General features: G+C 38.4%; 1 protein-coding gene across 1 annotated transcript; it reads left to right on the top strand.

The window, feature by feature from the left end:
- Window positions 1-907: 907 nt before the first annotated feature.
- Window positions 908-25,403, top strand: EDNRB (endothelin receptor type B). Its single transcript, XM_032151069.2, has 8 exons — window positions 908-1,287; window positions 2,061-2,594; window positions 17,139-17,251; window positions 17,386-17,590; window positions 19,470-19,619; window positions 20,026-20,159; window positions 20,715-20,823; window positions 22,554-25,403. Exons 1-8 carry the CDS (start codon window positions 1,069-1,071, stop codon window positions 22,686-22,688), a joined length of 1,599 nt encoding a protein of 532 aa, XP_032006960.1. The 5' UTR covers window positions 908-1,068; the 3' UTR covers window positions 22,689-25,403.
- Window positions 25,404-26,092: the final 689 nt, after the last annotated feature.

The raw sequence follows: 26,092 nt of genomic DNA, 5'->3' as shown, positions 1-26,092 counted from the left end.
ATTCCTTTAGCCTTACTCCGTAACCACGTTCCTAACCATATTTCACACTTAAAGTTCACCTTTTTAAATAGAAATTGATTTTCTACTTCCACTGTCCCAGAAAGCATTGCCTAAGAGCCAAAAATCCAAGGTTCTTGTTCCAATCTATGCCATTAACTAACATGAAGCAAAAACTGAGCCTCCTGTCTCTGGGCGAAACTGCTACATGGAATGGATGCTTCTGGGTTTGAAGTTTCACAGATTCAGTAGGGATTTTGCTGATTGGAGGACGGCACAGTACTCTCCAGTGCATCTCCAAGCCTGACTTCCTGACCTCTTTTATACAATCTCTGGGCAAAACTACCAGTCGCTGTTATTTTCTTCTCTGCAGTAAACATGGAGCTCAAGAATGGATAGAAAGACCTTATTGTATTGCTCTGCCTGGTAAATAAATATCATGTTGAATTTGCATGCCAGCTTTCTGATTATTTTCATGTCTCCGATAAGCATCAAGTCTGTCATAGGTACAGTGTAAAAATCCCTGAGATTGCCTAACACTGATACTGTGGCAGGAAGAGAAGAGAAGAGCTGTACTAGGGAAAATGAGGAGTGCTTGTAATCCTCTCTCGGGGCAGTGAGAGGGCCTGGGAAGAAGAGATCGAGCTGTTCCGTGTTGGGGTTAATGTGGACTTGAAATGAAACTTCAGGGCAAAATGAAGCAGAGCAAAGAGCAGCGCCCACAAACCAACCTTAAATATCACAGCGGCGGAACATTTACCTGAAAGAAAAGTCACACTTGGCATTAAAAGTTCAATGATCACGTTCAGTGCAGAGCCTTGTTCTAGTCTGGAGCTGCCGCGTGTCACATGGTGCGTGATAACTTGCCCTTGATTTGGGTTCATTTGAAGAGCGTAGAACTCTAACAAATAAATAGCCTTTTGGGACCTGTCCCTGGACGAGGACTGCCCCCTCCCTCGGGCAACTACTACTGATCTACTGATGCTGTCCAGGCATCGCCCAAGGGGAAAGGTTGCAGCGGGGTCGGAAGGCGCGGGAGGAGTCTGGCGGTGATTGATGGGGAAGGGATGAATGAATAAAAGTACTTGTCTGATGGCAGCAGAGACCCCGAGCAAACGGTGTAGGCTACACTGTCTGGCATTCTCGCAGCGTTTCGTCAGAGCCAGACCCGCCTGCAGCTCAAGGGAGGCGTGCTCCTCTCCCAGAGCAGGCTGGAACCCAGCTGGGTTCCGCGTCCCGGGAAGGTGGTCTCCATTCGTCGCTCTGCATCTGGTTTGTCAGATCCGAGAGGTAAACATTCGGGCTTGGTGTTGAATTAAAATCATTGATTGAACCTTATCCAGGGGCTTCGGTTTGGCTTACTAGTTTGGGATTTAAAAAAAATAAAAATAAAGCCTGTAGAGAGGACAAATTAAAATTAGGTTGGGTAAAGGAAGGAGCGCGAGTGTTTGAAGCCATTTGGAGGGAACAGTGGTTTCCAAGTTCCTGCTGACTTGAGAAGTCTCTGCGGGTTTCCGAATCTCCGGCGCACTCCTGGGCGCGCTGGGGGAGCTGTAGCTCAGCCAGCCAGGGAGTAGCGCCTTTCATCCGCCGGGAGGAGTCTTTCGAGTTCAATCGCGGGGTATAGAGGTTCCCCTGCGGGGCAAAATGCAGAGCTTGACACAAGCCCTTGGCCTCTAGGTGCCTCAATTCCGCGGTTCCCACGCACGCTTAACTAAGACGTGTCTGTATTCCTCCCGTTACGTGAAAGAGTTCGGAGCTTTGCCTGGGACCCCCATGGTTCCCTCCCTGGCACACCCCTTCCAGAACGCCCCGCCCCACTGCATATTATTTACCCCCTCCTGGCCACGCGGGGGAAGAAAAACAGCGGAGAGGGCATCAAGAAGGAGTTTTGACCCGCGCTGGCGAGTCACGAGCGCCAAGTTCCCCACTGGCGCGCAAACTTGAGTTACTTTTGAGCGTGGATACTGGCGAAGAGGTTGCGGGCGGTACTAGCGTTTGCAGAGACGTGGCTCGGGCAGCTGACCCAAGTGTCCTGTCTTCCTTCCCCTGCTTGTCTCTAGGCTCTGAAACTGCGGAGCGGCCACCGGACGCCCTCTGGAGCAGGCAGCAGCATGCAGCCGCCGCCAAGTCTGTGCGGACGCGCCCTGGTTGCGCTGGTTCTTGCCTGCGGCCTGTCGCGGATCTGGGGAGAGGAGAGAGGCTTCCCGCCTGCCAGGGCCACTCCGCTTTTGCAAACCGCAGAGATAATGACGCCACCCACTAAGACCTTATGGCCCAAGGGTTCCAACGCCAGTCTGGCGCGGTCGTTGGCACCTGCGGAGGTGCCTAAAGGAGACAGGATGGCAGGATCTCCGCCACGCACCATCTCCCCTCCTCCGTGCCAAGGATCCATCGAGATCAAGGAGACTTTCAAATACATCAACACGGTTGTGTCCTGCCTTGTGTTCGTGCTGGGGATCATCGGGAACTCCACACTTCTGAGAATTATCTACAAGAACAAGTGCATGCGAAACGGTCCCAATATCTTGATCGCCAGCTTGGCTCTGGGAGACCTGCTGCACATCGTCATTGACATCCCTATCAATGTCTACAAGGTAAAAGGCGCGTGCTGAAATCATGGTGGGCTTGAGGAAGGGGGCCTGGTTGGAGACGGGGAGATGAGAAAGCTTGTAGAGGGAGCTTCCCTTTAGCTTCCTCTTAAGGTTCTGCCCCTCCTAAAAGTCAGTAATCTTTGGAACCAAATTCCATTTGGTTCTGTCCACTCATAAAAGTCAGTAGCCATTGGAATAAAATTCCATTCAGATCTTCAGTAGACCTCTGCTAAGCTTAGGACAAGTGTAGTCCCCAGTCTAGCAACGTTAGTATCACTGTGGGAACTTGGTGCACATGAAGATTTTTCTGGCCTCACCCCAGACCTACTAAATCAGAAACTCTGGAGTGGAGCACAGTAATTTGTATCTTAACAAGCCCTTTATGTGATTATGATGAACTATAAAGTTTGAGAACCACTAGTCCTGAAGGATCTAGTCCCTAAGTGCACCTAATTGGGTACATCCTCTAGTCCAAAGTGTGTGGTCCATGGACAGTCAGCATCAATATTACCTGAGAGTTTGTTAGGAATGCAAGGCAAGGCTACCCCAGACTTACTAAGTTAGAATCTGCATCTTAAGATCTTCAGGTGATTGATATGCCCACTAACTTTGGGAAGCACTGTCTTGGAAGACTTTGAAAGTAGCAGGTACAAAGTAGGTTTTTAGGAAATAAATGGCCTGGAAGAAAGAGATCCAGACTGGTGAGTAGGAAAAACACAGTTCACCTGCTGTGATGGACTGTAGCTACTTTGTATTAAATATCTACAGTGGGCCAAGGACTGGGTGAGGTGTGTTACTTCTGTTATTCCTTCCAGCAGCCCACAAGTAGATATTACAATTAGTTTACAGAAGACTGGTAGGATGCTCAAAGTAAATGAATTAGAGGTGGAGCTGGGGATCAGACTCAAATCTGTCAGGTTCCAAAGTGCAAGCTATATGATGGCACCCCATCAATTATTTCATGGACAAGACCAAGGAGCACTCTAAATCTGTAAGGGTTTCAGTAGTTAACATTATTGTGTGATTACCATGGGCGTCAGTAAAAATACACAAAGAGCCAGGTTGCTCCAGGTTGCTTTGGAACTCCAGACACATCCCAGCACCTCTGGGCCTCAGTTTCCTCAATTCCACAATAAGGCTGCTAGTGCCCACTTACTGAGGCTTTATGGTGTTAAAAAAAAAAAAAAAAAAAAAAGCAGTTTAAATAAAACAGTTGGAAAATGTCAAAGACATATGAAAATATTTAAAACTTTCCCAGCAAGCAGCAGCAGCAGTAGCAATAGAAAGTTGCACATAAAAACACAATCACAGTGTAAGGAAATGGAATTGTGCTTTGCGGATTTGCCTATAGCTAGCCCTGACTTCAGTACTTCAATACAAGGGGAAAAAAACGGAATGTAAAGTTGGGAAATGTTGTAGGGAATGCTTTGACCTGTTGGCAGGAGTAGTTACCATAAGGCATGCCTGTAAATTTCCCTTCATAAATCTCTAAAAATCCTAACCCAATAGCTATATTTTAAGGGGAATTCCAAACATTTCTGAGGTTTAGCGGTGAGAGTGGATTAGGATATAGTTTTCTCTAAAGGGAATCACCCCCGGAAATGGGAGAATTGATTGAAGAAATCCTAAAATCCTGTGTGGCAATTGATTCTGATGAACCGTGAGGATTTACTTGGTAAGAGCTGAAATTGAATCTCTAAATGCAGTCACAACTCCATGAGGGCCAGAAGTGAAACTGAATCTCTAAATGCAGTCACAACTCCATGAGGGCCAGAAGTGACCCTTTTACTTCTTAAGACGTCCCACAAACTAAGTCTTCCCATTCTAATTTGGCAAAGGAATTTCAATTCAATTCATCAAAACCGAATTGAGAACTTTTCAGTACAAGATGTTGTGATAAATTTAAAATAAATCTAACAAGATCTCTTCCCAAAGGGAGATTACAATCTAGTTTTGCTAGGTTGGCACAGGATTTTATGAAAGTTCTGTTTAGGGGGTCAGGAAACCCAACATGTCTAGCCCAGTTAGAAACCTTTCTAAATCAGACAGTAGCTTAAGTGCTGCATAGAAGGTGGGATTGAGAACATTTTTTTAATTCTGGTGTGTTGCCTCCTGGACAGATATAAATCAGTTCTTCCAGAACCATCTTATTTCCTCTGTCTGGTTAAATGAGCATTTGCGATAAACTAGAGAATTTCTGACTCCCCAAGAGGTCACACAGTTTCCCTTTCATTTCAAACTCCCTTATTGTTTCCCTAGGAAATTACATCCTTTTCCCTGAAGCCATCCAGTCTTAACATGACAGTGTTTTTACTTCTGAAATAAGCCAATGAGTCATTACAAATCTGTCCATCCATTAATCAATATTGGTCACAAACACATTCATCACATTACGTCCCATCACTAAGGTCATCATTATTGAATCCTACCTTGTGGCCTTAGGTTTAGCTTGAGACACAATATCATAATAATGGCTACCAGTTAATGATGCACTAGGCACTTGGTTTATTTCATTAAATCACTACAACAACCCTGTAGAGGAGGTATCGTTATCATTCCTGCTTTAGATCTAGGCAAACTACTTGTCAGAGAGGTGAAGAAGTAACTTGCCTAATGTCATACCACTACAAAGTAATGAAACTGGGGCTTGAACCCAGATCATCCAGCCCAAGACCCTGTGGTCCACCCCATCCCACTGCACGAAGCATGCTCAGGCACTGCATGGTCGTCTCCAACCTTGAGTATTGTTTTAGGATCTCATTTGGGAGCATTTGGTGGAATTATGGCAAATAATATGCTATCCCACAGTAGAATACTTGGTAAACATTTTCAGAAATTAATTTGAGTCAGGATTTCTGTCTCTTGAAACCCCCTTCAGCTGGTCTGTAGTGTGTAATATCAGTGGAAGTTATTCTAATGGCTTAATTTACCAAAATATCAAATCCAGGACTAGTTAAAAGCCATTTATTCTCCTAAATAATTGTGGCAACATAGTTTTTTTTAATGCATTTAGAATTTCAGAGTAGTCAGGTATGATCATTCTGAAAAAAGCAATTTAAATGAGTTATGAAGGCTATATTTAATATATCCTAATATAAGAGGCTTAAAGCTAAACCAGTGATTTCTAATTTTTTTGGTGGAGTTTTATAATTCTCTTTGAGAATTCAATATACACAATTTCTGGGGGTTTGTGAAATTCTCCTACTCTCCTGTTGGCACACTAAGGGCCCAGAGGCCCAGAAATGTCAATGTGAATCTATTCCATTAATCTAGAGGTTAATAAATATAGAGTTCAGTAAAGTTGACAAATCACAAAATGTCATACCTCTTATTGGAAGCTACAGTCTTCAGGCTGTGGAATTGGTGGGACTTTATCTGGAGTTGCTGCAGTGGGAAGCTGAAAAGCGTTGGGAAACATGTCTGATCTGCCTGGACTTCCTCAAGGAGCTGGGTCCCTGGAAACTTTTAGGTAGAATCATACCACTCTCACAGGTCTCCTGTGTTGTGGGTGAAATCCTGTGTTGAAGGCTAGGGAAGTGTCTGAGGACACTTAGCAAATTGAGGCTGCTGAAGCACTTCAAACTCATGTAAACATGCAGAAAATAATAAGCCTTGCTTACACTTCTCATAGGCACACACTAGGGCTATGCCTACATTACACAACACCAACCAGAAGAACAATGAAAACTTCAGGCATCCAAAGGAGATATTTATTTAAATATATATGCATGTGTACATGTACACACATTAAAATGTTAAGTTTTATAAGAATATATAAGTAAAAAGATGACTAACATTTGGCACAGGGCATGGCACATAGCAAGAAATGATAAATGTTATTAAAATGTGTGTATGTGCATTTTGAGTATTTTTTGTTTTCCAGCTTTTGTCGTGACAAACATGACTACAAACAACATGTTTGTACATATAGTTTTGCACACATGTGTGACTACATCTAAAGGGTAAATTTTTATAACTGAAATTATTAAATCAAAATGTGTGTGCATTGTAATTTTGAAAGATATTGCCATATTGTGCTAGAAAGTTATTCTTGTACTCTTGGTTTTCATCGCTACTTTATATAATATCTCAATATGGATATAAATGCATATTAATGTTTATCTGTAATATGTATATGGGCCACCACGCTTAATATTTACATAGTCTACATATACACCAGAACCAAAAGCCAGTGCTTGACTACCTGATGCTAGGATGAATTTCTCCTTATTCACAAGCTACTTGTTGTGCCCTTCCTATATATCCTAAAATAAATGGGGTAATCTAGATATTTGTTCATATGAGAGCCTGGTGTTCCACTACTAAGTTGTAGAAGCATAGATATCAAAGCTGGATAAAAAGCAAGACAGCCAGGTGTACTTGTGGATGCTATTAATGTGTTTATGTTGTTGTTTGGTTGGTTAGTTGATTTGGCTTGGTTTGATTTGGCAATGATATTTAACAAAACTTGGTTGTAGGTTGGGAGAAGTTAAAAATTCTTGAGCAAATAATGAGTTCTTAAATTACTTCTGAATTTTATTAACTCTCTTTGTGTTATATTTACATGGATAACTGTGTTAATGAAGTTAGCTCTCAAATATAGCTTCCTTTATGTGTAAAGAAATTGCATTTAAAAATAAATCTGCTTGCAAACTGATAAGACAAATACCAATATCCACATTAACTAGTTTGGTAAGGATCCAAAGGTAATCAGGTGTCCAGTGGTGATAGAGAGCTAAAAATTAGGCTGGTGACCCACTGGAGTGCTTTAGATGGTTTTACAGTTAAGAACTGTAGGCTACTATTAGAGGCAAAGAGGCTGCATTCATAGTTCTGAAAGGCAAAACTGCTGATCTTTAACATTTAACTAGTTAAGTGTGGGTACATATAACATTAAAATGCTGGTATGTCAAAATGCGGAATTGCTTCACTGAACCCACAAATGAGTTTCGAGTGAAGTGACCTTGGCAGGTAATCAGATATTTTCTGCTTGTGACACAATCAGGATTATCTTTCTGAACAAATTTACCTTTTGCACTATCCTATCTTAGACTACTTCTGGTACTTAACAAGTTTATGTATAATTAACTAGTTTTGTAGTTAAAAGTAAAAGTTGATGGAACACCACCAACTTTTGAAATTATAATTTTTGAATCAGTAAACTGAAGTATATTCATATATTCCAATCAGTAAACTGAAGCATATGCATATATAGCAACACAAGAAGTAAGGGTATCACTGGGAGAGGAGTCTAATTTATCCTAATTTAATAACAGTGTTCTCATTTCCAGTCAAGTAACTGAAATATTTTAGTAATATTTAAAGATATTTTACCAGCATAAGCATTCTGAACCAAAAGTGGAACCTGTATTACTTATGTAAAGCAAAATAATTTTTAAGGAGCACCAACTAAGCACATTTAAAGTATTAACTTTTAAAACGTGTTAATAAAGAGCCAGGCTTTTAGCTTGAATGACCTGGAATCAGTTAACAAATAAAACAAATACCCCGACACCCATCTAGCATAGTGGCTGCGACTGTCAATACTACACAAATGCTTGCAGACAAATGATGTTATACATAAGACATAAGAGCAGTGGGCTTCTTCCACTCATATTTTTACCAATGTCCAAATGAAAAAGAAAAAGAAAGCTTGATTCCTTCTGTATTAATGTATTGGTCATAGTCAGATAACAGGTGGATAGCAGAATTCAAATAAACCAGAAACTCAAGACTTCATATTCCCAATTCACTGTTTCACATGTTGGTCATAGATTTCTGTGACAAAATGGTCAGTAGGCACTTGGCCCTGGGCAATGAAAGGTTCCCTAGGTTCAACTCGATGGTATTTCTTGTGTTTGCCTTTGATCTGCCACTTGGTCACTCCATAAATCCAAGCCTCTACGAATGTCAAGGTAAGGTTTTCTTTCAATATGGTAAGGCTTATCTATCAAAAGCTTTACATTTCTCAATTTGCTCATTTAAAATGAGTCTTTCAAGATTGAAGATATTTCCATAGTTGTACAAAAGGGTAACGTAGCCAAGACCCTGTTGTCTCCAGGCCAGGGAGCCATGTTCTTCAATTCACAAAGAAAACCATATAAGGGTATCTCTGTGTAGCTAATATGCTATAGTTGATTATTTTTAGAGAAACATGCCAAATGCTAATAAATGATTAAGTTCTTTAAAGGGTGTTGACAGATAAAGCCTGAGCTGAAATAAGATTCAAGATGTAATTTATGATGTGAAACATTCTCTTTCAGGACTTTGCACAGTTAAAAAGAGGTTGGTTATGTTTGGGAGATAGCTGAATGTGGTGTGTGGGTATACCTTAGCCAACGACTTCTCTAATTTTAGACTTTTTATTATTTCCAATGCTTTTATTTTAGACGGTTATTTATCCTTCCCTACAGGGCCTCTGGTGAAAATGTAAAGGAACAAGAAAATGGCCAAAATGTGGTGGTGGATGGGAGAGAGGGAGAGAGAGAGGAGAAGGGGTGAAGGGAGAAGATAGAAGAGGATCATTCTTGAATCAGAAATTTATTAGCAAAATTGATGGAAGCATTTCTCAAGCAAGTCTCCCCTTTTGAGGCTCAAAACTACACTCATGCCTGCTGATCTCTGTCTTTTTCCTACTTCTCTCTTCTTCAGTTTCATTGTAGTTTCCAGAAAGGAGGAAAATTATCCTCAGAATGTTTACACTGTACGCTGTCTTCTTCCCACTCACTCAGTGTTTTCAGACTATTTTAATGGGCTTTCAGATTCCATAGTAATCAGACATTTTCTGATCGCAGCTTATTAGTCTCCCATAAGATATTCCACAGATAGAATTAGGCTTAGGTATTGCACGAAGTTACTTAATAAGGTTTGTTGAATTCATGTAGTTTGCAAGTCTCGTTCTGAGCCAGGAGGCCCTCAGGTTCTCATTCTTCAATGTCTTCAGATGTCACCAGTGATCTTAGAAGATCCAGCTCAGATAAGTGAACTAATAATAGGCCAGGTTTGTGAATGGGGTTTCTTATTTCTTTTTGTTGGATCTTTTGAAAATATGTAATATGTCGGCGAAAGTTTTAAAGCTCAAACTATGGATATATTTTTAAATTAGATAATAAAAGAGTACAATCAATTTCTTTCCCGGCCTGTTACAGACTTAGAAACAAATTTCTGGTAGGAAAATATATTTGAGGTAAACTTCAGTTTCTCTTAAGAAATATTTTTAAAAATTGTTTTCTATCTCTTTCTTTCTCTTAGAGATTTTGTTTCAAGAACTTTAATTCATTTTCATAAGCCATTGTTCTATTTCAGCAAGTTATAGGAATCTTTCCAGAGCTGTGAAAAGGCCTCTGTTTTGCGCATGTGTGTGAAATAGATTCCCATGGACAGAACTGCTGCCTTGCACAACTCTAGGGGGCACTGTACATATTGTAATCTATTGAGATGGCACCCCTGGGGGATAAGCTAACATTATTTCTGACCCACGTATTTCTAACTCACATAGCCTAATCTTTAAGTGATTAAGTGCATTTTGATGGATGCAGGGCAGAACTTGTAATTTATATTTGTCCTTCAGGGCACAGGTGCACTGTATGTCAAGAAAAGAAATTTCCATGCACTTGATCAGCATATTGACTCCAAATTCAAAGCTTATTTTGAACTATTTCTCTGTGTATCAATACGGAAAGAGTTCTGGCATGGAAGTCCTTGAATGAAGGTGCCCTATCTCATTAAAACTCTAGTTCGAACACAGAAAAACTCTTAACTACTACAGGAAACAGAGACAAAAACAGAATACACCCTTTCCTAAAGTTGTGAAATGCAGCCATTCCATTATTTTCCTTTTTTGACTCTTACTGTGAAAACATTTATATAATGCCAGTCGTTTAAAGAAACGTTCACAACTTACCACAGGATGGAATATACTGCAGTCTGGCAAAGTAACCTTGGTTGTCCTCTTAATTACACCACTCACCTATCCTCTAAAACAATCATCTCTTACAATGCCCCTATGTTTACTGCATCTACTTCCACGAAACTTAACAATCCTCTCCACAACTAAAGCTCTTCATAGAATCCCATTACATAGTGAGAAACAGTAGGTTCTGTTTTATATCAGTCATTGCCTTGACAAGTTTGAGTAGGAGAGAGAGGGTGGGAGAGGAATTTTTGTCGTTACCTTTTCCGGCCTGCATGGAAAAGCGGAACTCCAACAAGAGTCCAGCCCACTCTCAAATCTCAATTCTAGAGTTTCTGGCTCTATGTGCCAAGACCTGATCATCAGTACTAGAAAATATAAATAGTAAATATACAGTCATGTCAATTCTCTAAAGATTATATGTAGAATATGAGAGCTGAAAAGCTCACGACAAATGTTTTGTCATAGATAACTTCTGCCGTATGACCAAATTCATTCATCCACTCATCCGTTCATTGTTACTTAACAAGCATTGAATGAGTGACCACTGTGTGTCAATCACTGTACTAGGTATTATAAATGTTGTAGAATATTCTGAAACAAATAAACAGTTAAAGCTCAGTGTATACTTGTAATTTAATAAAATAGAAAAAGAAAATGCTATGTATGTTTAATGAGGCGAGTGAACATTTGCTTGTGCAAGACGGTTAACTTTGGCATTTCCTGACTTTATGGGGCTTGACTCCTTTTGGCATTAACAGGGGTGTGTGTTAACAGGATTTTTTTTCTTCATTTATTATCTCAAGTGTGCGATTTTTAATTAAAAAGAGAAACGAAAAATGTAAATCCCCCAGTTGGAGAGATTTTGTAGGATTCACTTCACAAAACCCTCAAATAAATAACGAATATTTATTTCTTATTCATGCTATTTATCTTTTTAGAAAATTTTTAAACTATAATATAAAAATGACTTTATAATGTAATAGAATAATTTATTTGGATTCTCTTGCCTTGTTTCTTTCTCAAGCAGCTGTTCCAATGTAAAGTTATAAAATCACAGTCTTTCTTGAGTAGAAATCTTTTAGCCAGTATGGTCACACCTTTTTTCAATCTAGTGTTTATTTATTTGTGTTTATCATCCAAAAGAAATGTTCTAGAGAAGCAGTATAAGCCTTAGGGTAAAATGGGTCAGCACAAACATAGGCTATCATTTTGTCAAATGGACACCATATTGCCAGCAGGACTTAACACTAACAACAGCTATTCAGTTAGATGAGACATCATGATATGAAAACCAGTGCCAGTTATGTGAGTATTGCCAACTGGCTCATATTTGATCAATGTTAGGCAACACATATTCAACTTAATTTTAAACAGGATTTAAAATTTTAATTTATGTGGAAGGGACATAGTGTCAATATTGAACTCTAAACACCCTTTTTGCGATCAGAGAGACTGCCTTTTGATTGCATGTTTGAATTGTCTTCACTGTTCAGACCTTGCCCTTAAGTTATCTAATTTAATGGGGTAAAGTCCAAAGGAAAAACTAAAAATAAGGAATAAGGAATGTGTTATTGCTGGGTTTAAAGTTAGAGTTGCTTCCTCTTGCAATAAAGTGAATCCATTTCCTTTTCAGTGGGGAAAGCTGTATCCTTAGACTTCAAATTATAGATGTTAGATGTTGTTATTTTTCCCAAAGAATGATGAAGAAATGAATGTCTAAGAATCATATCCATCTATAAGAACAGTCTCTCACCAACTTTTAAAGATGGCATCTTGGTTGAGAGTGAATTTTTTTTTTTTTGGCAAAACTTCATAGTTTTTCCCCACCAGGGATACCTTTATATTTTAGATAAGTTTCAAGCACTAGCTTGCCTAAAGTCTTTCTTGCTGGAGGCCATTAAGATGACAGAGATGAGCATCAATAGTGGGCATGGTTTCTGTTACAGAGTATCAGGCTTTGCTGGGTCTCCACAAAGCCTTCTGATCAGTGAGGCAGAGGTTAAGATTTTTAAAGGAAGAGCATTTAGAGTCTTGCCAAAGCCATCCTTCTCACTACAGAATAATGGAAGCAACAGTGCATGCTCTTCCCACATCTTCTGTGGCCTTCCAGAAGCAATAGCATCCAGTTCTAAATTGAAAGCATGAAATGCTGAAAGCTGATAAAGGTTAATGCTCTCTCACTCTCTCTCTCTCTCTTTTTTTTGCAGTCTCTTTCCCTTCAAAAGTGTAGACTAGAAAACTGTAATCTCTCCGTGGTGATTACGTTTCTGACTATCTCTCTGTTGAGCTTGAAGAGCATTGTTACAATTTTCAGTTTGTGTTTCTCTGTTTTCTGTGATAGCTTGGGTCAGAGGTTGGGCTGCAGGCCTCCAGTGGTATGAAGAGCAATAATCCAATTTCTAGGCTGAGCCAAAAACAATGGAAACCTCAAAACATGGCCTGGAATCAGTGCAGAGCTCATTTTCATCAGCCAGACTTCTTTCCTTTCAATGGTCTGGACACTCATTCATCTTGATTCTTCTGATAATGGTACCTACAGGATAACAATATTAACATATTTGGAAATAATTTAAGACAGAATAAAATATTTTAAAATATCCAAATGTTTGGACATTATTTGAATAAAATAACTAGGGGGATTAGTCAGGGTTCTCCAGAGAAACAGAACCAGTGGGATAGACAGATGGATGGATAGGTAGATAGGTAGGTAGGTAGACAGACAGATAAATAGATAATGAGGAATTGGTTTATGAGAGTATAGAGGCTAAGAAGTCCCATAATTGGCCATCTGCAAGCTGCAAATGTAGGAAAGCCAGTGGTATAATTCAGTCCAAGTTCAAAGGCCTGAGAAACCAGTCTGAGGGCCCGAGGAGATGAAATGAGACATTCCAGATAGGCAGGAAGAAAAAGGGGCAAATTCCTTCTGCCTCTGCCTTTTGTTCTATTCAGGCCCTCAAGAGATTGGATAATGCCCACCCACCTAGGGTAAGGCAATCTGCTATTCTGAGTCCACAAATTCATATACTAATTTCTTCCAGACACATGCTCACAGACACACCCAGAAATAAAGAATGTTTAATTGAGCAACCAGTGGCTGGTCAAGTTAACACATAAAGTTAACCATCGCACTAGGTGAGCAGAAGATTTTGCTCTGCATCTAGATATTTTACCATTATTTGACACATAGCTATAGGTTTAAAAAACTATTTGATTTAATTCTAAACTTTTTTTGTACAATCACCTCCTTCAAACCACTGTCGGGCAGGTATTATGGTGGTTGTAAGCATAGACTCTAGACCATCTGGGTTCAAATGTGGATCTATTACTCACTTAAGTGAGCAAACAAATGCAAGCATATTGGTTTCCTAATGAAGAGTAACAAATTACCCTACAATTTAGTGGCTTAAAACAGTAAATATTTTTTAAATCACATTGTGTCTTTGGCTTGGCAATTAAGGAGTGGCTTAGCTGGGTGGCCCTAGCTCAGGGTCTCTCAAGAAGGTACATTTAAAATACTGGCTGGGGATGCAGTCATCCAAAGGTTTGACTAAAGCTGGGGGATCTTCTTATTCACAGACCTGGCAAATTAGTGCTTGATGTTTTCAAGAGGCCTCAGTTCTTTGCCATTTGGCTTCTTCACAGAGGTGCTTGAGTATCCTCATGACATGGTAGCTGGCCTCCCCCAGAATAAGTGATCCAAGAGAGAGGAAGCCAGTTCTTTAGGAACTAGTCTCAGGCATCACACATCATCACTTTTGTCACATTGTGTTCATTGAAAACAAATCACTAAGTCCAATCCACATTCAAAGGCAAGGAAATTAGGCTTCATGTTTTGAACGGAGGAGTAATCAATAGCAGAATATTGTCTGAATAAGTTATACCAGGCTGGGTCTAGCACAATCCTTGAAACCAGTTGGATAATTTTTATTCTTATTTCTAAGGGTAATTGGCAGCTCTTTTAAAGCTACATGAGTTCAAAGCTGGTTCAGACCTGTGGTACATCGAGTCTCCCCCATTTTGGTAAATGGCTTCACCATGCACATGGTAAACCTCTGTGAGTGTCCTGACTTCCCACATCATGTGTCCAACCCATCAGCAAGTCCTGCTAGCTACCTCTACCCTTAAAATATATACAGCCTGTAACCCACTCTCCACAGCCTCAGGGCACACAGGGTCCGGCTCACCACTAGTTCTCATCAGTGCTTCCTTTCTTGGCCCTACATTCTATTCTACACTGGCCAGCAACAGTGATCTCTTGAAAAATATGTTAGATCATGCCATTTCCCTTCTCCAAACCTTGCAATGAATTCTCTCAAAAAAAGCATTCAAATTCTTCCCTCTACAACTTCATTTTCCATGCATTTGGGCTGGGTCAGTCTTCTCCAGCTTTAGTAGCTAGTAGCCTCATTGCTGTACCTCCAGTTCACCAGGCTTGTTTTGACCTCAGGGCATTTGCACATGCTCTTGCCTCTGCTAGAATACTCGTCGCATGGCTTACTGTCTTATTTCAGTCAAGTCTCTCCTCAAATGTTGTTTCTTCAGGGTGACCTTACTAAGAAGCTTATCAAGAAAACACCTCAAATCCCACCCTCACTCAATATGATCACAGCCTCTGTTTAACACCATTTTAAGTATGTATGTGTTTTTTGTCTGCCTCCCTCACTAGAGTGTAAACTCCATGAGAGCAGGAGTGCTCAGAATGGTGTCTGGCACATAGAGAATGCTCAATAAATACTCATTGAATGAATGAATGAACAAGCAGAATTCATGAGTCGGTTGATTAACTTGATTAACCCAGAAGTCACAAGATAGAGGCTACGATGGCTCACAGATGTATTTTGATAATACAATGTTATCTGAGAGTTTTTTTAAAAAATATATGAATTGAACTTGAATAAATTGTGAGATTCATATAAAAATTCCAATCTGGGTTCTTTTGAAAAGTCAAGAGATTTTTGTATTTGGGATCCCTTAGCAAACAGTATGTGACGTCTATTAGCAGCTACCCCTTTCAGACAAAGTTTACCCCAGACCCCATCCCACTCCCCATCATCTTCCTGACACCAACGACTTTCTGAGACCTGGCACCCTCCACTTCTCTGTGTTACCTGCCTGGCCCTGTAGGTCTTCAGGATCCTACATTAAGCATATATATATGATAAGTCTGCCAACTTTTGTCCCACATGTCTGTGTAAGTTTTGATATCAAACTTAGAAATGAAATTGGTCCTATGTTGAATCTCCAAGTCAAATTCATTATGAGACAAACATTTTAGCCTTTGACGTCATTCTAGTTACAGAACAATCAACTCAGCTTGACAAACTCGGTAGAGTCTTCACTACTAGTGAAAGGGTGGAAAGACTCCATTGTGTCTCAAAATAATTTTCACTTTCGGAAGGTTGTTTTTCAAAATATTTTTAAGACCCATGGATTTGAAATACTTTATTTTCAAAACCTCATGAACATTTGATCCAGATGTTTACCTAAAGTGATTCATTTACCAGTGTGGGACACACCACATTGTCCTAAGAAAGAAAATAACCACATTTAATAATAGATGGTTGCATAGTCTGCAGTCAGATAAAGAGAAATATATACGTGTACATATATACACACTATATATATATTACATACTATGTGTGTGTGTATATATATATATATATAAAATAGCAATAACTATGTCTTCTTGCTCCTTATATAGCCAGTCGCTGTTATATTTTACAGTCTATGAATCAAGCACTGTTAATATTAAACATCTGCTATGTGTCAGGCACTGTTCTAGGCAGTTGTGGAGCTCATAGTCTGTCTTACACTGCAGGGATCCAGACAGAACAAAAACTAAGCAAACAAATAAGTTAATGTGATATGCCACAGGAATTGATAGAGTATGGATAAAAAGGAAAAGAGAGTAGGGAGATGAGGATGTCTGACCGGTTACAGTATCTAATAGTGTGATCAAGGTAAGTCATGTTGAAAAGATGAAATTTGAGCAAGACCTGAAGGAGATAAGGGAGTTAACCAGGTGAATCTGTGGGGAAAGAGCCTTCTAGGATAAGGAAGGACCTAGAGCGAAAGCCCCAAGTAGGAATGTGCCTGGTGTGTTCGAACAACTGCATAGCTACTCCAACTGAATGATTGTTCAGTTAGGTAAACTGACTGCAGTGAAGAACAAGTGCCTGAATGCACATGCTGTTCTGCATAGAGTACTACTTCAGTAGGGAAGTCTGGTCTCCTCAGCTAAGGACTATTAATCATTCAATTTTAATTAACCTATCATTTGCTTTGGCCATGACCTGGGCATTTCAGACTCTATGACAGTATACAGGTTCAACTTTCAGGAGGAACTTGACCAACTGGCCCAAGTTTGCTCTGATGAGGTGAGCTGAACTCTAAGCTACTGTATACGCATGATGACTTCTTATAAGCTGGCTGCATTTTCATCAATCCCAACACACTTCCCTGTCCCATACATATATTGAACAATAGTGCTTTTCAAAAAAGTAGTCCATGAGAAAAAGAATGACAACGAGAATTTATCCTACTTTGCATGTTAATTACTCTTCACTAAGTGATACAATTCAGAGGGCATCTTATGAAACCCCTTAACAGAGCTTTGTGTCTTCTCAATGCAGCTGCTGGCAGAGGACTGGCCATTTGGAGCTGAGATGTGTAAGCTGGTACCTTTCATACAGAAAGCCTCCGTGGGAATCACTGTGCTGAGTCTGTGTGCTCTGAGTATTGACAGGTAGAAGCTTCTATTTAATCCAAGTATATTCTGAATGTATACTATTGTTTTCCATGCTACTTAGAAAATAAACTGTGCGATTCAATAAAACTGAGGTATGCCAGCTTAAAATACAATTCTATTTTTAACTTCAGATATCGAGCTGTTGCTTCTTGGAGTAGAATTAAAGGAATTGGGGTTCCAAAATGGACAGCAGTAGAAATTGTTTTGATTTGGGTGGTCTCTGTGGTTCTGGCTGTCCCTGAAGCCATAGGTTTTGATATAATTACGATGGACTACAAAGGAAGTTATCTGCGAATCTGCTTGCTTCATCCCGTTCAGAAGACAGCTTTCATGCAGGTAAATTTTACTTTTTTTATTTTCCTTTCTGCTCTTGCCTTATAAATATTTAGCTATTTTTCCCCTGTTCCCCACTCCTTGGGAAACTGTTGATTTATGACTGTCCTTGGCATAAATTAAGAGTATAGATCCCAGGACTGTGGAGTTAATGGTGATCAACGACTCAAGCTGCAAGAAGCTAGATCACTACTTCTCTAAGAATCCCTTTGATCTCAGTGGCACAGATAAACCAAGTCCACATGAAAGAATTGATGTGAATTTATAGCTTTTCTACCCAAAGCCATGTTAGAAGTAAAATGCTTGGTGCCACAAAGTGAAAATAGCACTCAGGCAAAAGTTTTCTCAGCAAGACAATTTACTTCTATAGAAGGGTGTGTCTCACAATGGAGCAATGGCAAGAGCATACCAGACAAGGGAGGGGAAGGGGGTGTTATCGCTGATGCAGCTAGTTCCCACTGCTGCATCTTTCCCCTATTGGGTAGGGTTGGACCACACAGTCTAAGTTAATTCCAGTTGGCTATTCCAGTTGGTACAAGCTGGAGTGGTGGGGTGAGTAGTTTCAGTGGGAAGGACAGTTACAAAGCAGGTGACTACGGATGACTAAGGACATAGCAGGTGACTAAGGATAGCTAAGGAAAGAGCAGGTGATAGAGGCTAGGAGGGGGTTGTTTACTGAAACTACGGGCAAGGAGATGTAAAGAATGAGGGAGTTAAACTTTAAAATGGAGAACAAAGAACAGGGAAGCTGAACACACTGACATATTGGTTCTTTGAAGAGGAATTTACTGTATCCTACAGCCCCATAAGGACTGACAGCTACTACGTAATCTGCACAAGATAGCCCAGTAGTTGTCAGAGGAATGGATGGTCCGGCAAATATTCAGATAGAAGTCACTCTGATATGGATGGAGTCTGAATGGCAAGACTCCCCTCTCTCTGTCTTTGATGCCAAAGAGAAAGCTGCCCTTGCAAGAAACTTTTCATCCTGGTCATTTATTAAAGAACATTTGATTAGGGAATAGAAAAAGAATGATGATGCTCGTTTCCAGAAGATAGATCCTGAGTGTAAAAGGCTCTTCCCAACAGAATGAGTTAAGAGACATTAATGCAAAGGGGGCTGGCCTAACTATTCCCAATGATTATTTTCTGTTGTATATCTAAGGAGACTAAATAAAACTTTATGAACTGTATATATCATGCTAAGTAAAAGAATCAAGGACAAAATGTGAAACTGAAAATGAAATTGCTATTTCCTTGTTTCCTATTAGTAAAAAGGAAAAAAAAGTGCTGCCTAGGTTACATAAATTCCTCTCCAACACAGATATATCTAAAGCAATATGAAAAAGATAACAGAGAAGAAAAAGAATAAGAGATATGACATAAGTCAAAAGCAGATTTTATCTTTTTGTGAGGTCAGATTTATATGTTACTGAGCTAAATGGTTAACCTAGACCTTTTCGTATCTGTTGTTCCCATAAAACAAACTTGCTAAAAAGTGATAACTTCATCTAAACACTAAGCTATCTTTACATATTTAGGTGTTATATTTCACGCAAAGAATACTCTAAGGATAAGTTTTTTTATGTGAAGACAAAGCATTGAATTACCAAATATTTCAAATTTTGCCTAACTACTTAAGTTTTTGTGCATGCTTATAACACATTGTCTTAGAGAACTGAAATCTTTTTGGGAAAATTTGTTTTATTTAACATGACTATGTTTTATTTAACATGGCCTGTAAGATTCTGTATGGTATATATAAACTGGATCTAATTTAGAAGATAATCATTCCCTGATGAATTTTTTTAAGTTTTACATTTGTTATATAAGATTTTCTTACAGAAGAGTATTAATCATAAAAATTCTCTCATCCCCATAGTTTTACAAGACAGCAAAAGATTGGTGGCTGTTCAGTTTCTATTTCTGCTTGCCATTGGCCATCACTGCATTTTTTTATACCCTGATGACCTGTGAAATGTTGAGAAAGAAAAGTGGCATGCAGATTGCTTTAAATGATCACCTAAAGCAGGTAAGAAAATACAAATATTTGATAACTCATAGTTGAATTTATAATTATGAATATGAAAATTATGATGATGATGATGATGATAAACTAACATTATTATATACCAGAGCATATTTCCTTTTTCTTGCTTCTGGTAGTTTTAAATAGATAAAGAATATTTTTATATTATTTATTTGGAGATATTCTATATAATCTAAAAGGATCTAGGGAGAATCAGAACTTTTTAAAGATGAATCTCTATTCACTTCTGTTGCACTTCACATTAACTATTCCATATAAAGCTCAGTGTCCTGAGTTTTTACATATGCCACTGACTTTTTGTAGACAATATTAAATGTCGTTTTAGAAGACAGAATGCTATGAATAAAATGAGCCATCTTTAAAGGGTCAAACTATGGATTTATTTCAGAGACGGGAAGTGGCCAAAACCGTCTTTTGCCTGGTCCTTGTCTTTGCCCTCTGCTGGCTTCCCCTTCACCTCAGCAGGATTCTGAAGCTCACGCTTTATAATCAGAATGACCCCAATAGATGTGAACTTTTGAGGTAAGAAAGGCAAACTAGAAATGGTTTTGTAAACAAATGCCACTCAGAAGTGTTTCCATCGATCTTTTTTATAGGCAGAAAGACAGACTACCATTTTTCTCACCCTTAGGAAGTCATGGAGACTCCCAGTTTTTATCTGAGGTCCTGTTGAGAGGGACAGGGAAGAGGGGGTATGAAGAACACTGGGGACAGACAGTCAGAGTTGTCAAGATGATGAGTGAGTGCCAAGGTGGAAAATGTCAGGTCCGATTCTCCAATGCGTTTTCTAAATTATTTCTTTTCAGCCAGCTTCAGTACTTCCAAATGAGATTTTATTTTAAAAGAGAAGAATTGGGCCTGGGAAGGGGAAATGGAGGAAAGTCAGTAGAAATGCTAGAGTTAGAGGAAGACAGAGACAGAGACAGGCAGAGCATCATTATTAGCAAAGATGAGTGATAAATTTAGAACCATTGTATATTGGTATTATTTTTTCCTTACAAAAGCACAGAAGCCTACAATGAATACATGTTCAGAATAGCATATTTTTCAGACACATTTTGGGTTATTTTGTTGCAGCTTTCTGTTGGTATTGGACTATATTGGCATCAACATGGCCTCACTGAATTCCTGCATTAACCCAATTGCTCTGTATTTGGTGAGCAAAAGATTCAAAAACTGCTTTAAGGTAAGAGACCATCCCAAAATAAAAAGCTCTTTGTAATATGACTCAAATATAAGCTTTCAAAACTGCTAATACATCTATCCAGACAGATTTAGTAAGTTATTTTATAGTTTCCCTTTTATTACATCATGGATGATTTTTTTAAATAAGACTTTTTCTTATAAATCACTATAATTGTTTTTGCGTATAAATCCTAGTCGGCCACTCCCTACTGCCTCAGCCAATCAGTTACACTCATGGAATTGTTGACCAAAAAGTAATAAAAATTACATGCGTTGATGTCTGATAGGCATCACATAATAAAATAAAGGCTAAACATGAATTAAAGATCCTGTTCCCTGTTTTTGGTAGATTCTGAACTTCGCAGCTGCAATTATTATTATAACTAAATTAGTTCCTTTTTCACATGGACTATGAGAATAGCAAGGTAAACAAAAAAGAATAGTTTAGGTTTTACCTCTTTCTTCCTTTGTTGTATAACAATGATGTGCTGTTCAATGTGAAATACATATAATTCCTTCTTCAGCTGCTTGCATTTTATCATCCTTCTATTCATTCACTCCTTCAACAATCTAACATGAAATAAAATATCCCCTCCCCTAATATGAAAATCATCCATTTGTCCATGGTATTTCACTACTGGAAAGCTAAGAACGTAGCTCCCGTGTAAATGCTAAGGCAGCCTATAACATTCTTCGCCCATTCATAACTCAAATTTTAGAGCTGGAAGAGAACTTCCATCAGGATCAACACTCTCATTTTACAGAACATAAAATAGTGGACTTCCCATTTTCTTTTACATATAGAATGAACAGAAGACAAGCAGAATGAACAAAATTTTATATTTAAAAAAAGTTCAAGAAAAAAATTGAAGAAGACTGAGATGCTTTTGTACTATATAACCTTATTGTTTAACAATATTGAAAAGAGATATGAGAATACATGGTTGAAAAAATAGGAAAGCAGTATTAAATTCATTGACATGAAAAGATATTTATGTCACTGTCAAGTGAGAGAAAGCAGGTTAAAGGCCGGGCGCAGTGGCTCACGCTTGTAATCCCAGCACTTTGGGAGGCTGAGGTGGGCGGATCACGAGGTCAGGAGATCGAGACCATGGTGAAACCCCGTCTCTACTAAAAATACAAAAAATTAGCCGGGCGTGGTGGCGGGTGCCTGTAGTCCCAGCTACTCGGAGAGGCTGAGGCAGGAGAATGGCGTGAACCCGGGAGGCGGAGCTTGCAGTGAGCCGAGATCGTGCCACTGCACTCCAGCCTGGGCGACAGAGCGAGACTCCGTCAAGAAGTTAATCTCTCACAAATGGTTAGAATAATGGGATGAGTTTTGTGAATATCTACAAGGTTATGGGGTATACATAATTTATTTCATGTATGTGCAAATATTTCTGTTTTCATGGGGAAAAGTCTTGAATTATATGTTTATCAAATATTAAGATTATTTATCAAATAACCAAGAGTAAATATCAATTAAAAGTGGCTTTCTCTTGATGAGAAATTTTAACTATGTAGGTTTTTTCTTTTCTGCATTTTTTAGTTAAAAAATTATCATATGCTACTACTGTGATTATATTCTTTTAAGAGGGAAAATCAAAGAGCACGGAAAGAAAGGGCCCAAGAACTCCTAATCATACAAAGAAAGTCAGAACCCTGGAGAGGAGGAAGAGTTGGGAAAGGTGACTGACGTTAACATATAATGAGTTACTTTGTTTTGTACAGTCATGCTTATGCTGCTGGTGCCAGTCATTTGAAGAGAAACAGTCCTTGGAGGAAAAGCAGTCGTGCTTAAAGTTCAAAGCTAATGATCACGGATATGACAACTTCCGTTCCAGTAATAAATACAGCTCATCTTGAAAGAAGAACTATTCACTGTATTTCATTTTCTTTATATTGGACTGAAGTCATTACAACAAAATGAAACATTTGCCAAAACAAAACAAAAAACTATGTATTTGCACAGTATACTATTAAAATATTAAGTATAATTATTTTAACACTCATAGCTACATATGACATTTTATGAGCTGTTTACGGCATGGAAAGAAAATCAGTGGGAATTAAGAACGCCTCATCGTGAAAGCACTTAATTTTTTACGGTTAGCACTTCAACATAGCTCTTAATAACTTCCAGGATATTCACACAACACTTAGGCTTAAAAATGAGCTCACTCAGAATTTCTATTCTTTCTAAAAAGAGATTTATTTTTAAATCAATGGGATTCTGATATAAAGGAAGAATAAGTCACTATAAAACAGAACTTTTAAATGAAGCTTAAATTACTCAATTTAAAATTTTAAAATCATTTAAAACAACTTTTCAATTAATATCATACCATTGATCAGACTGTAATTAGATGCAAATGAGAGAGCAGTTTAGTTGTTGCATTTTTTTGGACACTAGAAACATTTAAATGATCAGGAGGGAGTAACAGAAAGAGCAATGCTGTTTTTGAAAATCATTACGCTCCTTTCACTAGAAGCCCAAACCTCAGCATTCTGCAATATGTAACCAACATGTCACAAACAAGCAGCATGTAACAGACTGGCACATGTGCAAGCTGAATCTAAAATATAATACTTTTAAAAAGAAAATTATTACATCCTTTACATTCAGATAAGATCAAACCTCACAAAGAGAAACAGAATGTTTGAAAGGCTATCCCAAAACACTTCTTTGAATCTGTCATTCACATACCCTGTGAAGACAATACTATCTACAATTTTTTCAGGATTATTAAAATCTTCTTTTTCACTATCGTAGCTTAAACTCTGTTTGGTTTTGTCATCTGTAAATACTTACCTACATACACTGCATGTAGATGATTAAATGAGGGCAGGCCCTGTGCTCATAGCTTTACGATGGAGAGATGCCAGTGACCTCCTAATAGAGACTGTGAACTGCCTGGTGCAGTGTCCACATGACAAAGGGGCAGGCACCACCCTCTCTCACTCATGCCGTGGTTAAAATGGTTTCTAGCATATGTATAATGCTATAGTTAAAATACTATTTTTCAAAATCATACAGATTAGGACATTTAACAGCTACCTGTAAAGCTTATTACTAATTTTTGTATTATTTTTGTAAATAGCCAGTAGAAAAGTGTGCTTGACGTGGTGCTTTTCTTTCATCTAGAGGCAAAACTGCTTTTTGAGACTGTAAGAACCTCTTAGCTTTGTGCATTCCTGCCTAATTTTTAAATCTTCTAAGCAAAGTGCCTTAGGATAGCTTGGGATGAGATGTGTGTGAAAGTATGTACAAGAGAAAACGGAAGAGAGAGGAAATGAGGTGGGGTTGGAGGAAACCCATGGGGACAGATTCCCATTCTTAGCCTAACGTTCGTCATTGCCTCGTCACATCAATGCAAAAGGTCCTGATTTTGTTCCAGCAAAACACAGTGCAATGTTCTCAGAGTGACTTTAGAAATAAATTGGGCCCAAGAGCTTTAACTCGGTCTTAAAATATGCCCAAATTTTTACTTTGTTTTTCTTTTAGTAAACTGGGCCACATGTTGGAAATAAGCTAGTAATGTTGTTTTCTGTCAGTATTGAATGTGATGGTACAGTAAACCAAAACCCAACAATGTGGCCAGAAAGAAAGGGCAATAATAATTAATTCACACACCATATGGATTCTATTTATAAATCACCTACAAACTTGTTTTTTAATTTCATCCCAGTCACTTTTTCAGAGGCCTGTTATCATAGAAGACATTTTAGATTCTCAATTTTAAATTAACTTTGAATCACTAATATTTTCACAGCTTATTAATATATTTTTATTTCTATTTAAATTTTAGATTATTTTTATTACCATGTACTGAATTTTTACATCCTGATACTCTTTCCTTCTCCATGTCAGTATCATGTTCTGTAATTATCTTGCCAAATTTTGAAACTGCACACAAAAAGCATAATTGCATTATTTATAACAAAATTGCATTCAGTGGCTTTTTAAAAAAATGTTTGATTCAAAATTTTAACATACTGACAAGTAAGAAACAAATATAATTTCTTTACATACTCAAAACCAAGATAGAAAAAGGTGCTATTGTTCAACTTCAAAACATGTTTCCTAGTATTAAGGACTTTAATATAGCAACAGACAAAATTATTGTTAACATAGATGTTACAGCTCAAAAGATTTATAAAAGATTTTAATCTATTTTCTCCCATATTATCCACTGCTAATGTGGATGTATGTTCAAACACCTTTTAGTATTGATAGTTTACATATGGCCAAAGGAATACAGTTTATAGCAAAACATGGGTATGCTGTAGCTAACCTTATAGAACTATAATATAACAGTGTAAAAAATTATATATCTGGGAGAATTTTTTGGTTGCCTAAAGGGGCTATAGTTACTGATTTTTTATCATGTAAGCAAAACCAATAAAAATTTAAGTTTTTTTTTAACAACTAGCTTATTTTTCACTGTACAGGCACTAATTCATTAAATACTAATTGATTAAAAGAAATATAAATGTGACAAGTGGACATTATGTTAAATATGCAATTATCAAGCAAGTATGAAGTTATTCAATTAAAATGCCACATTTCTGGTCTCTGGGCTGGACTGTGTTTCATTGTTGTGAAGAAACAGATACACAGACATTCAACTTCCCAAGGTTAATTTTCTGGGTAATAGTTTCCAATGGCCTCTTTGGTCTTCCTTTCTGTGGTTCCCTGCCTTTGGAGCACTTCATTGTTTCATCAAAAGGTTAAAATGAGGTTTAGGGATCGCTCATTGCATTTCACAAGCTTCTTTTGAGTGTTTTCTGTGTGAAAGATGGAATGGGATTCACAAAATGCAAGGTCCCTACTTGATAAGAGACAGTGATGATAAACTTTAATATGAGGCAAAATGAAATGAGCACTAAATAACTGCACACCGATTGCTGCAGAAGTTCACCTGTGTCTCCCAGCATGTAATCTCTTTCTTCACCCAACAAAAATAATCCAGAATTAGCAATTGCTTTTTTCCCAGATAGTAAGGTCAAACCTAGCCTAGTATTCCAGAGGTTGCTATCATTTACCCCTGACCTTTCCTGGATTTCAGCTGCCTAATTTTAGCTGGCACTTCAAAATACAAGTGTTCTGAATCCCAGGGGCCACGTGAGAAGCACAGAAAAGGATAACATAGGAAATACTCTCGTAAAGCAGTTGCCAAAAAGAGCCTTTGTTTTCTTGAACAGTTAGTTGTTAAGCAATAATAATAATGCCATCGAAATTTATTATAGTAAAAGTAGGCAGAATAAAT

Source organism: Hylobates moloch, unplaced genomic scaffold (genome assembly GCF_009828535.3).
Source record: "Hylobates moloch isolate HMO894 unplaced genomic scaffold, HMol_V3 SCAFFOLD_4, whole genome shotgun sequence".
In the NCBI taxonomy this organism is placed as follows: domain Eukaryota; kingdom Metazoa; phylum Chordata; class Mammalia; order Primates; family Hylobatidae; genus Hylobates; species Hylobates moloch.
This window is presented reverse-complemented; position numbering and strand designations above follow the sequence as displayed.

Bases quoted from the DNA above. Each gene is read 5' to 3' on its own strand.
- EDNRB (XM_032151069.2), top strand. From the start codon at position 1,069: ATGAATAAAAGTACTTGTCTGATGGCAGCAGAGACCCCGAGCAAACGG. The intron at 17,252-17,385 runs GTAGAAGCTTCT...TTTTAACTTCAG, and splicing joins TGTGCTCTGAGTATTGACAG to ATATCGAGCTGTTGCTTCTT. The intron at 19,620-20,025 runs GTAAGAAAATAC...GATTTATTTCAG, and splicing joins TAAATGATCACCTAAAGCAG to AGACGGGAAGTGGCCAAAAC.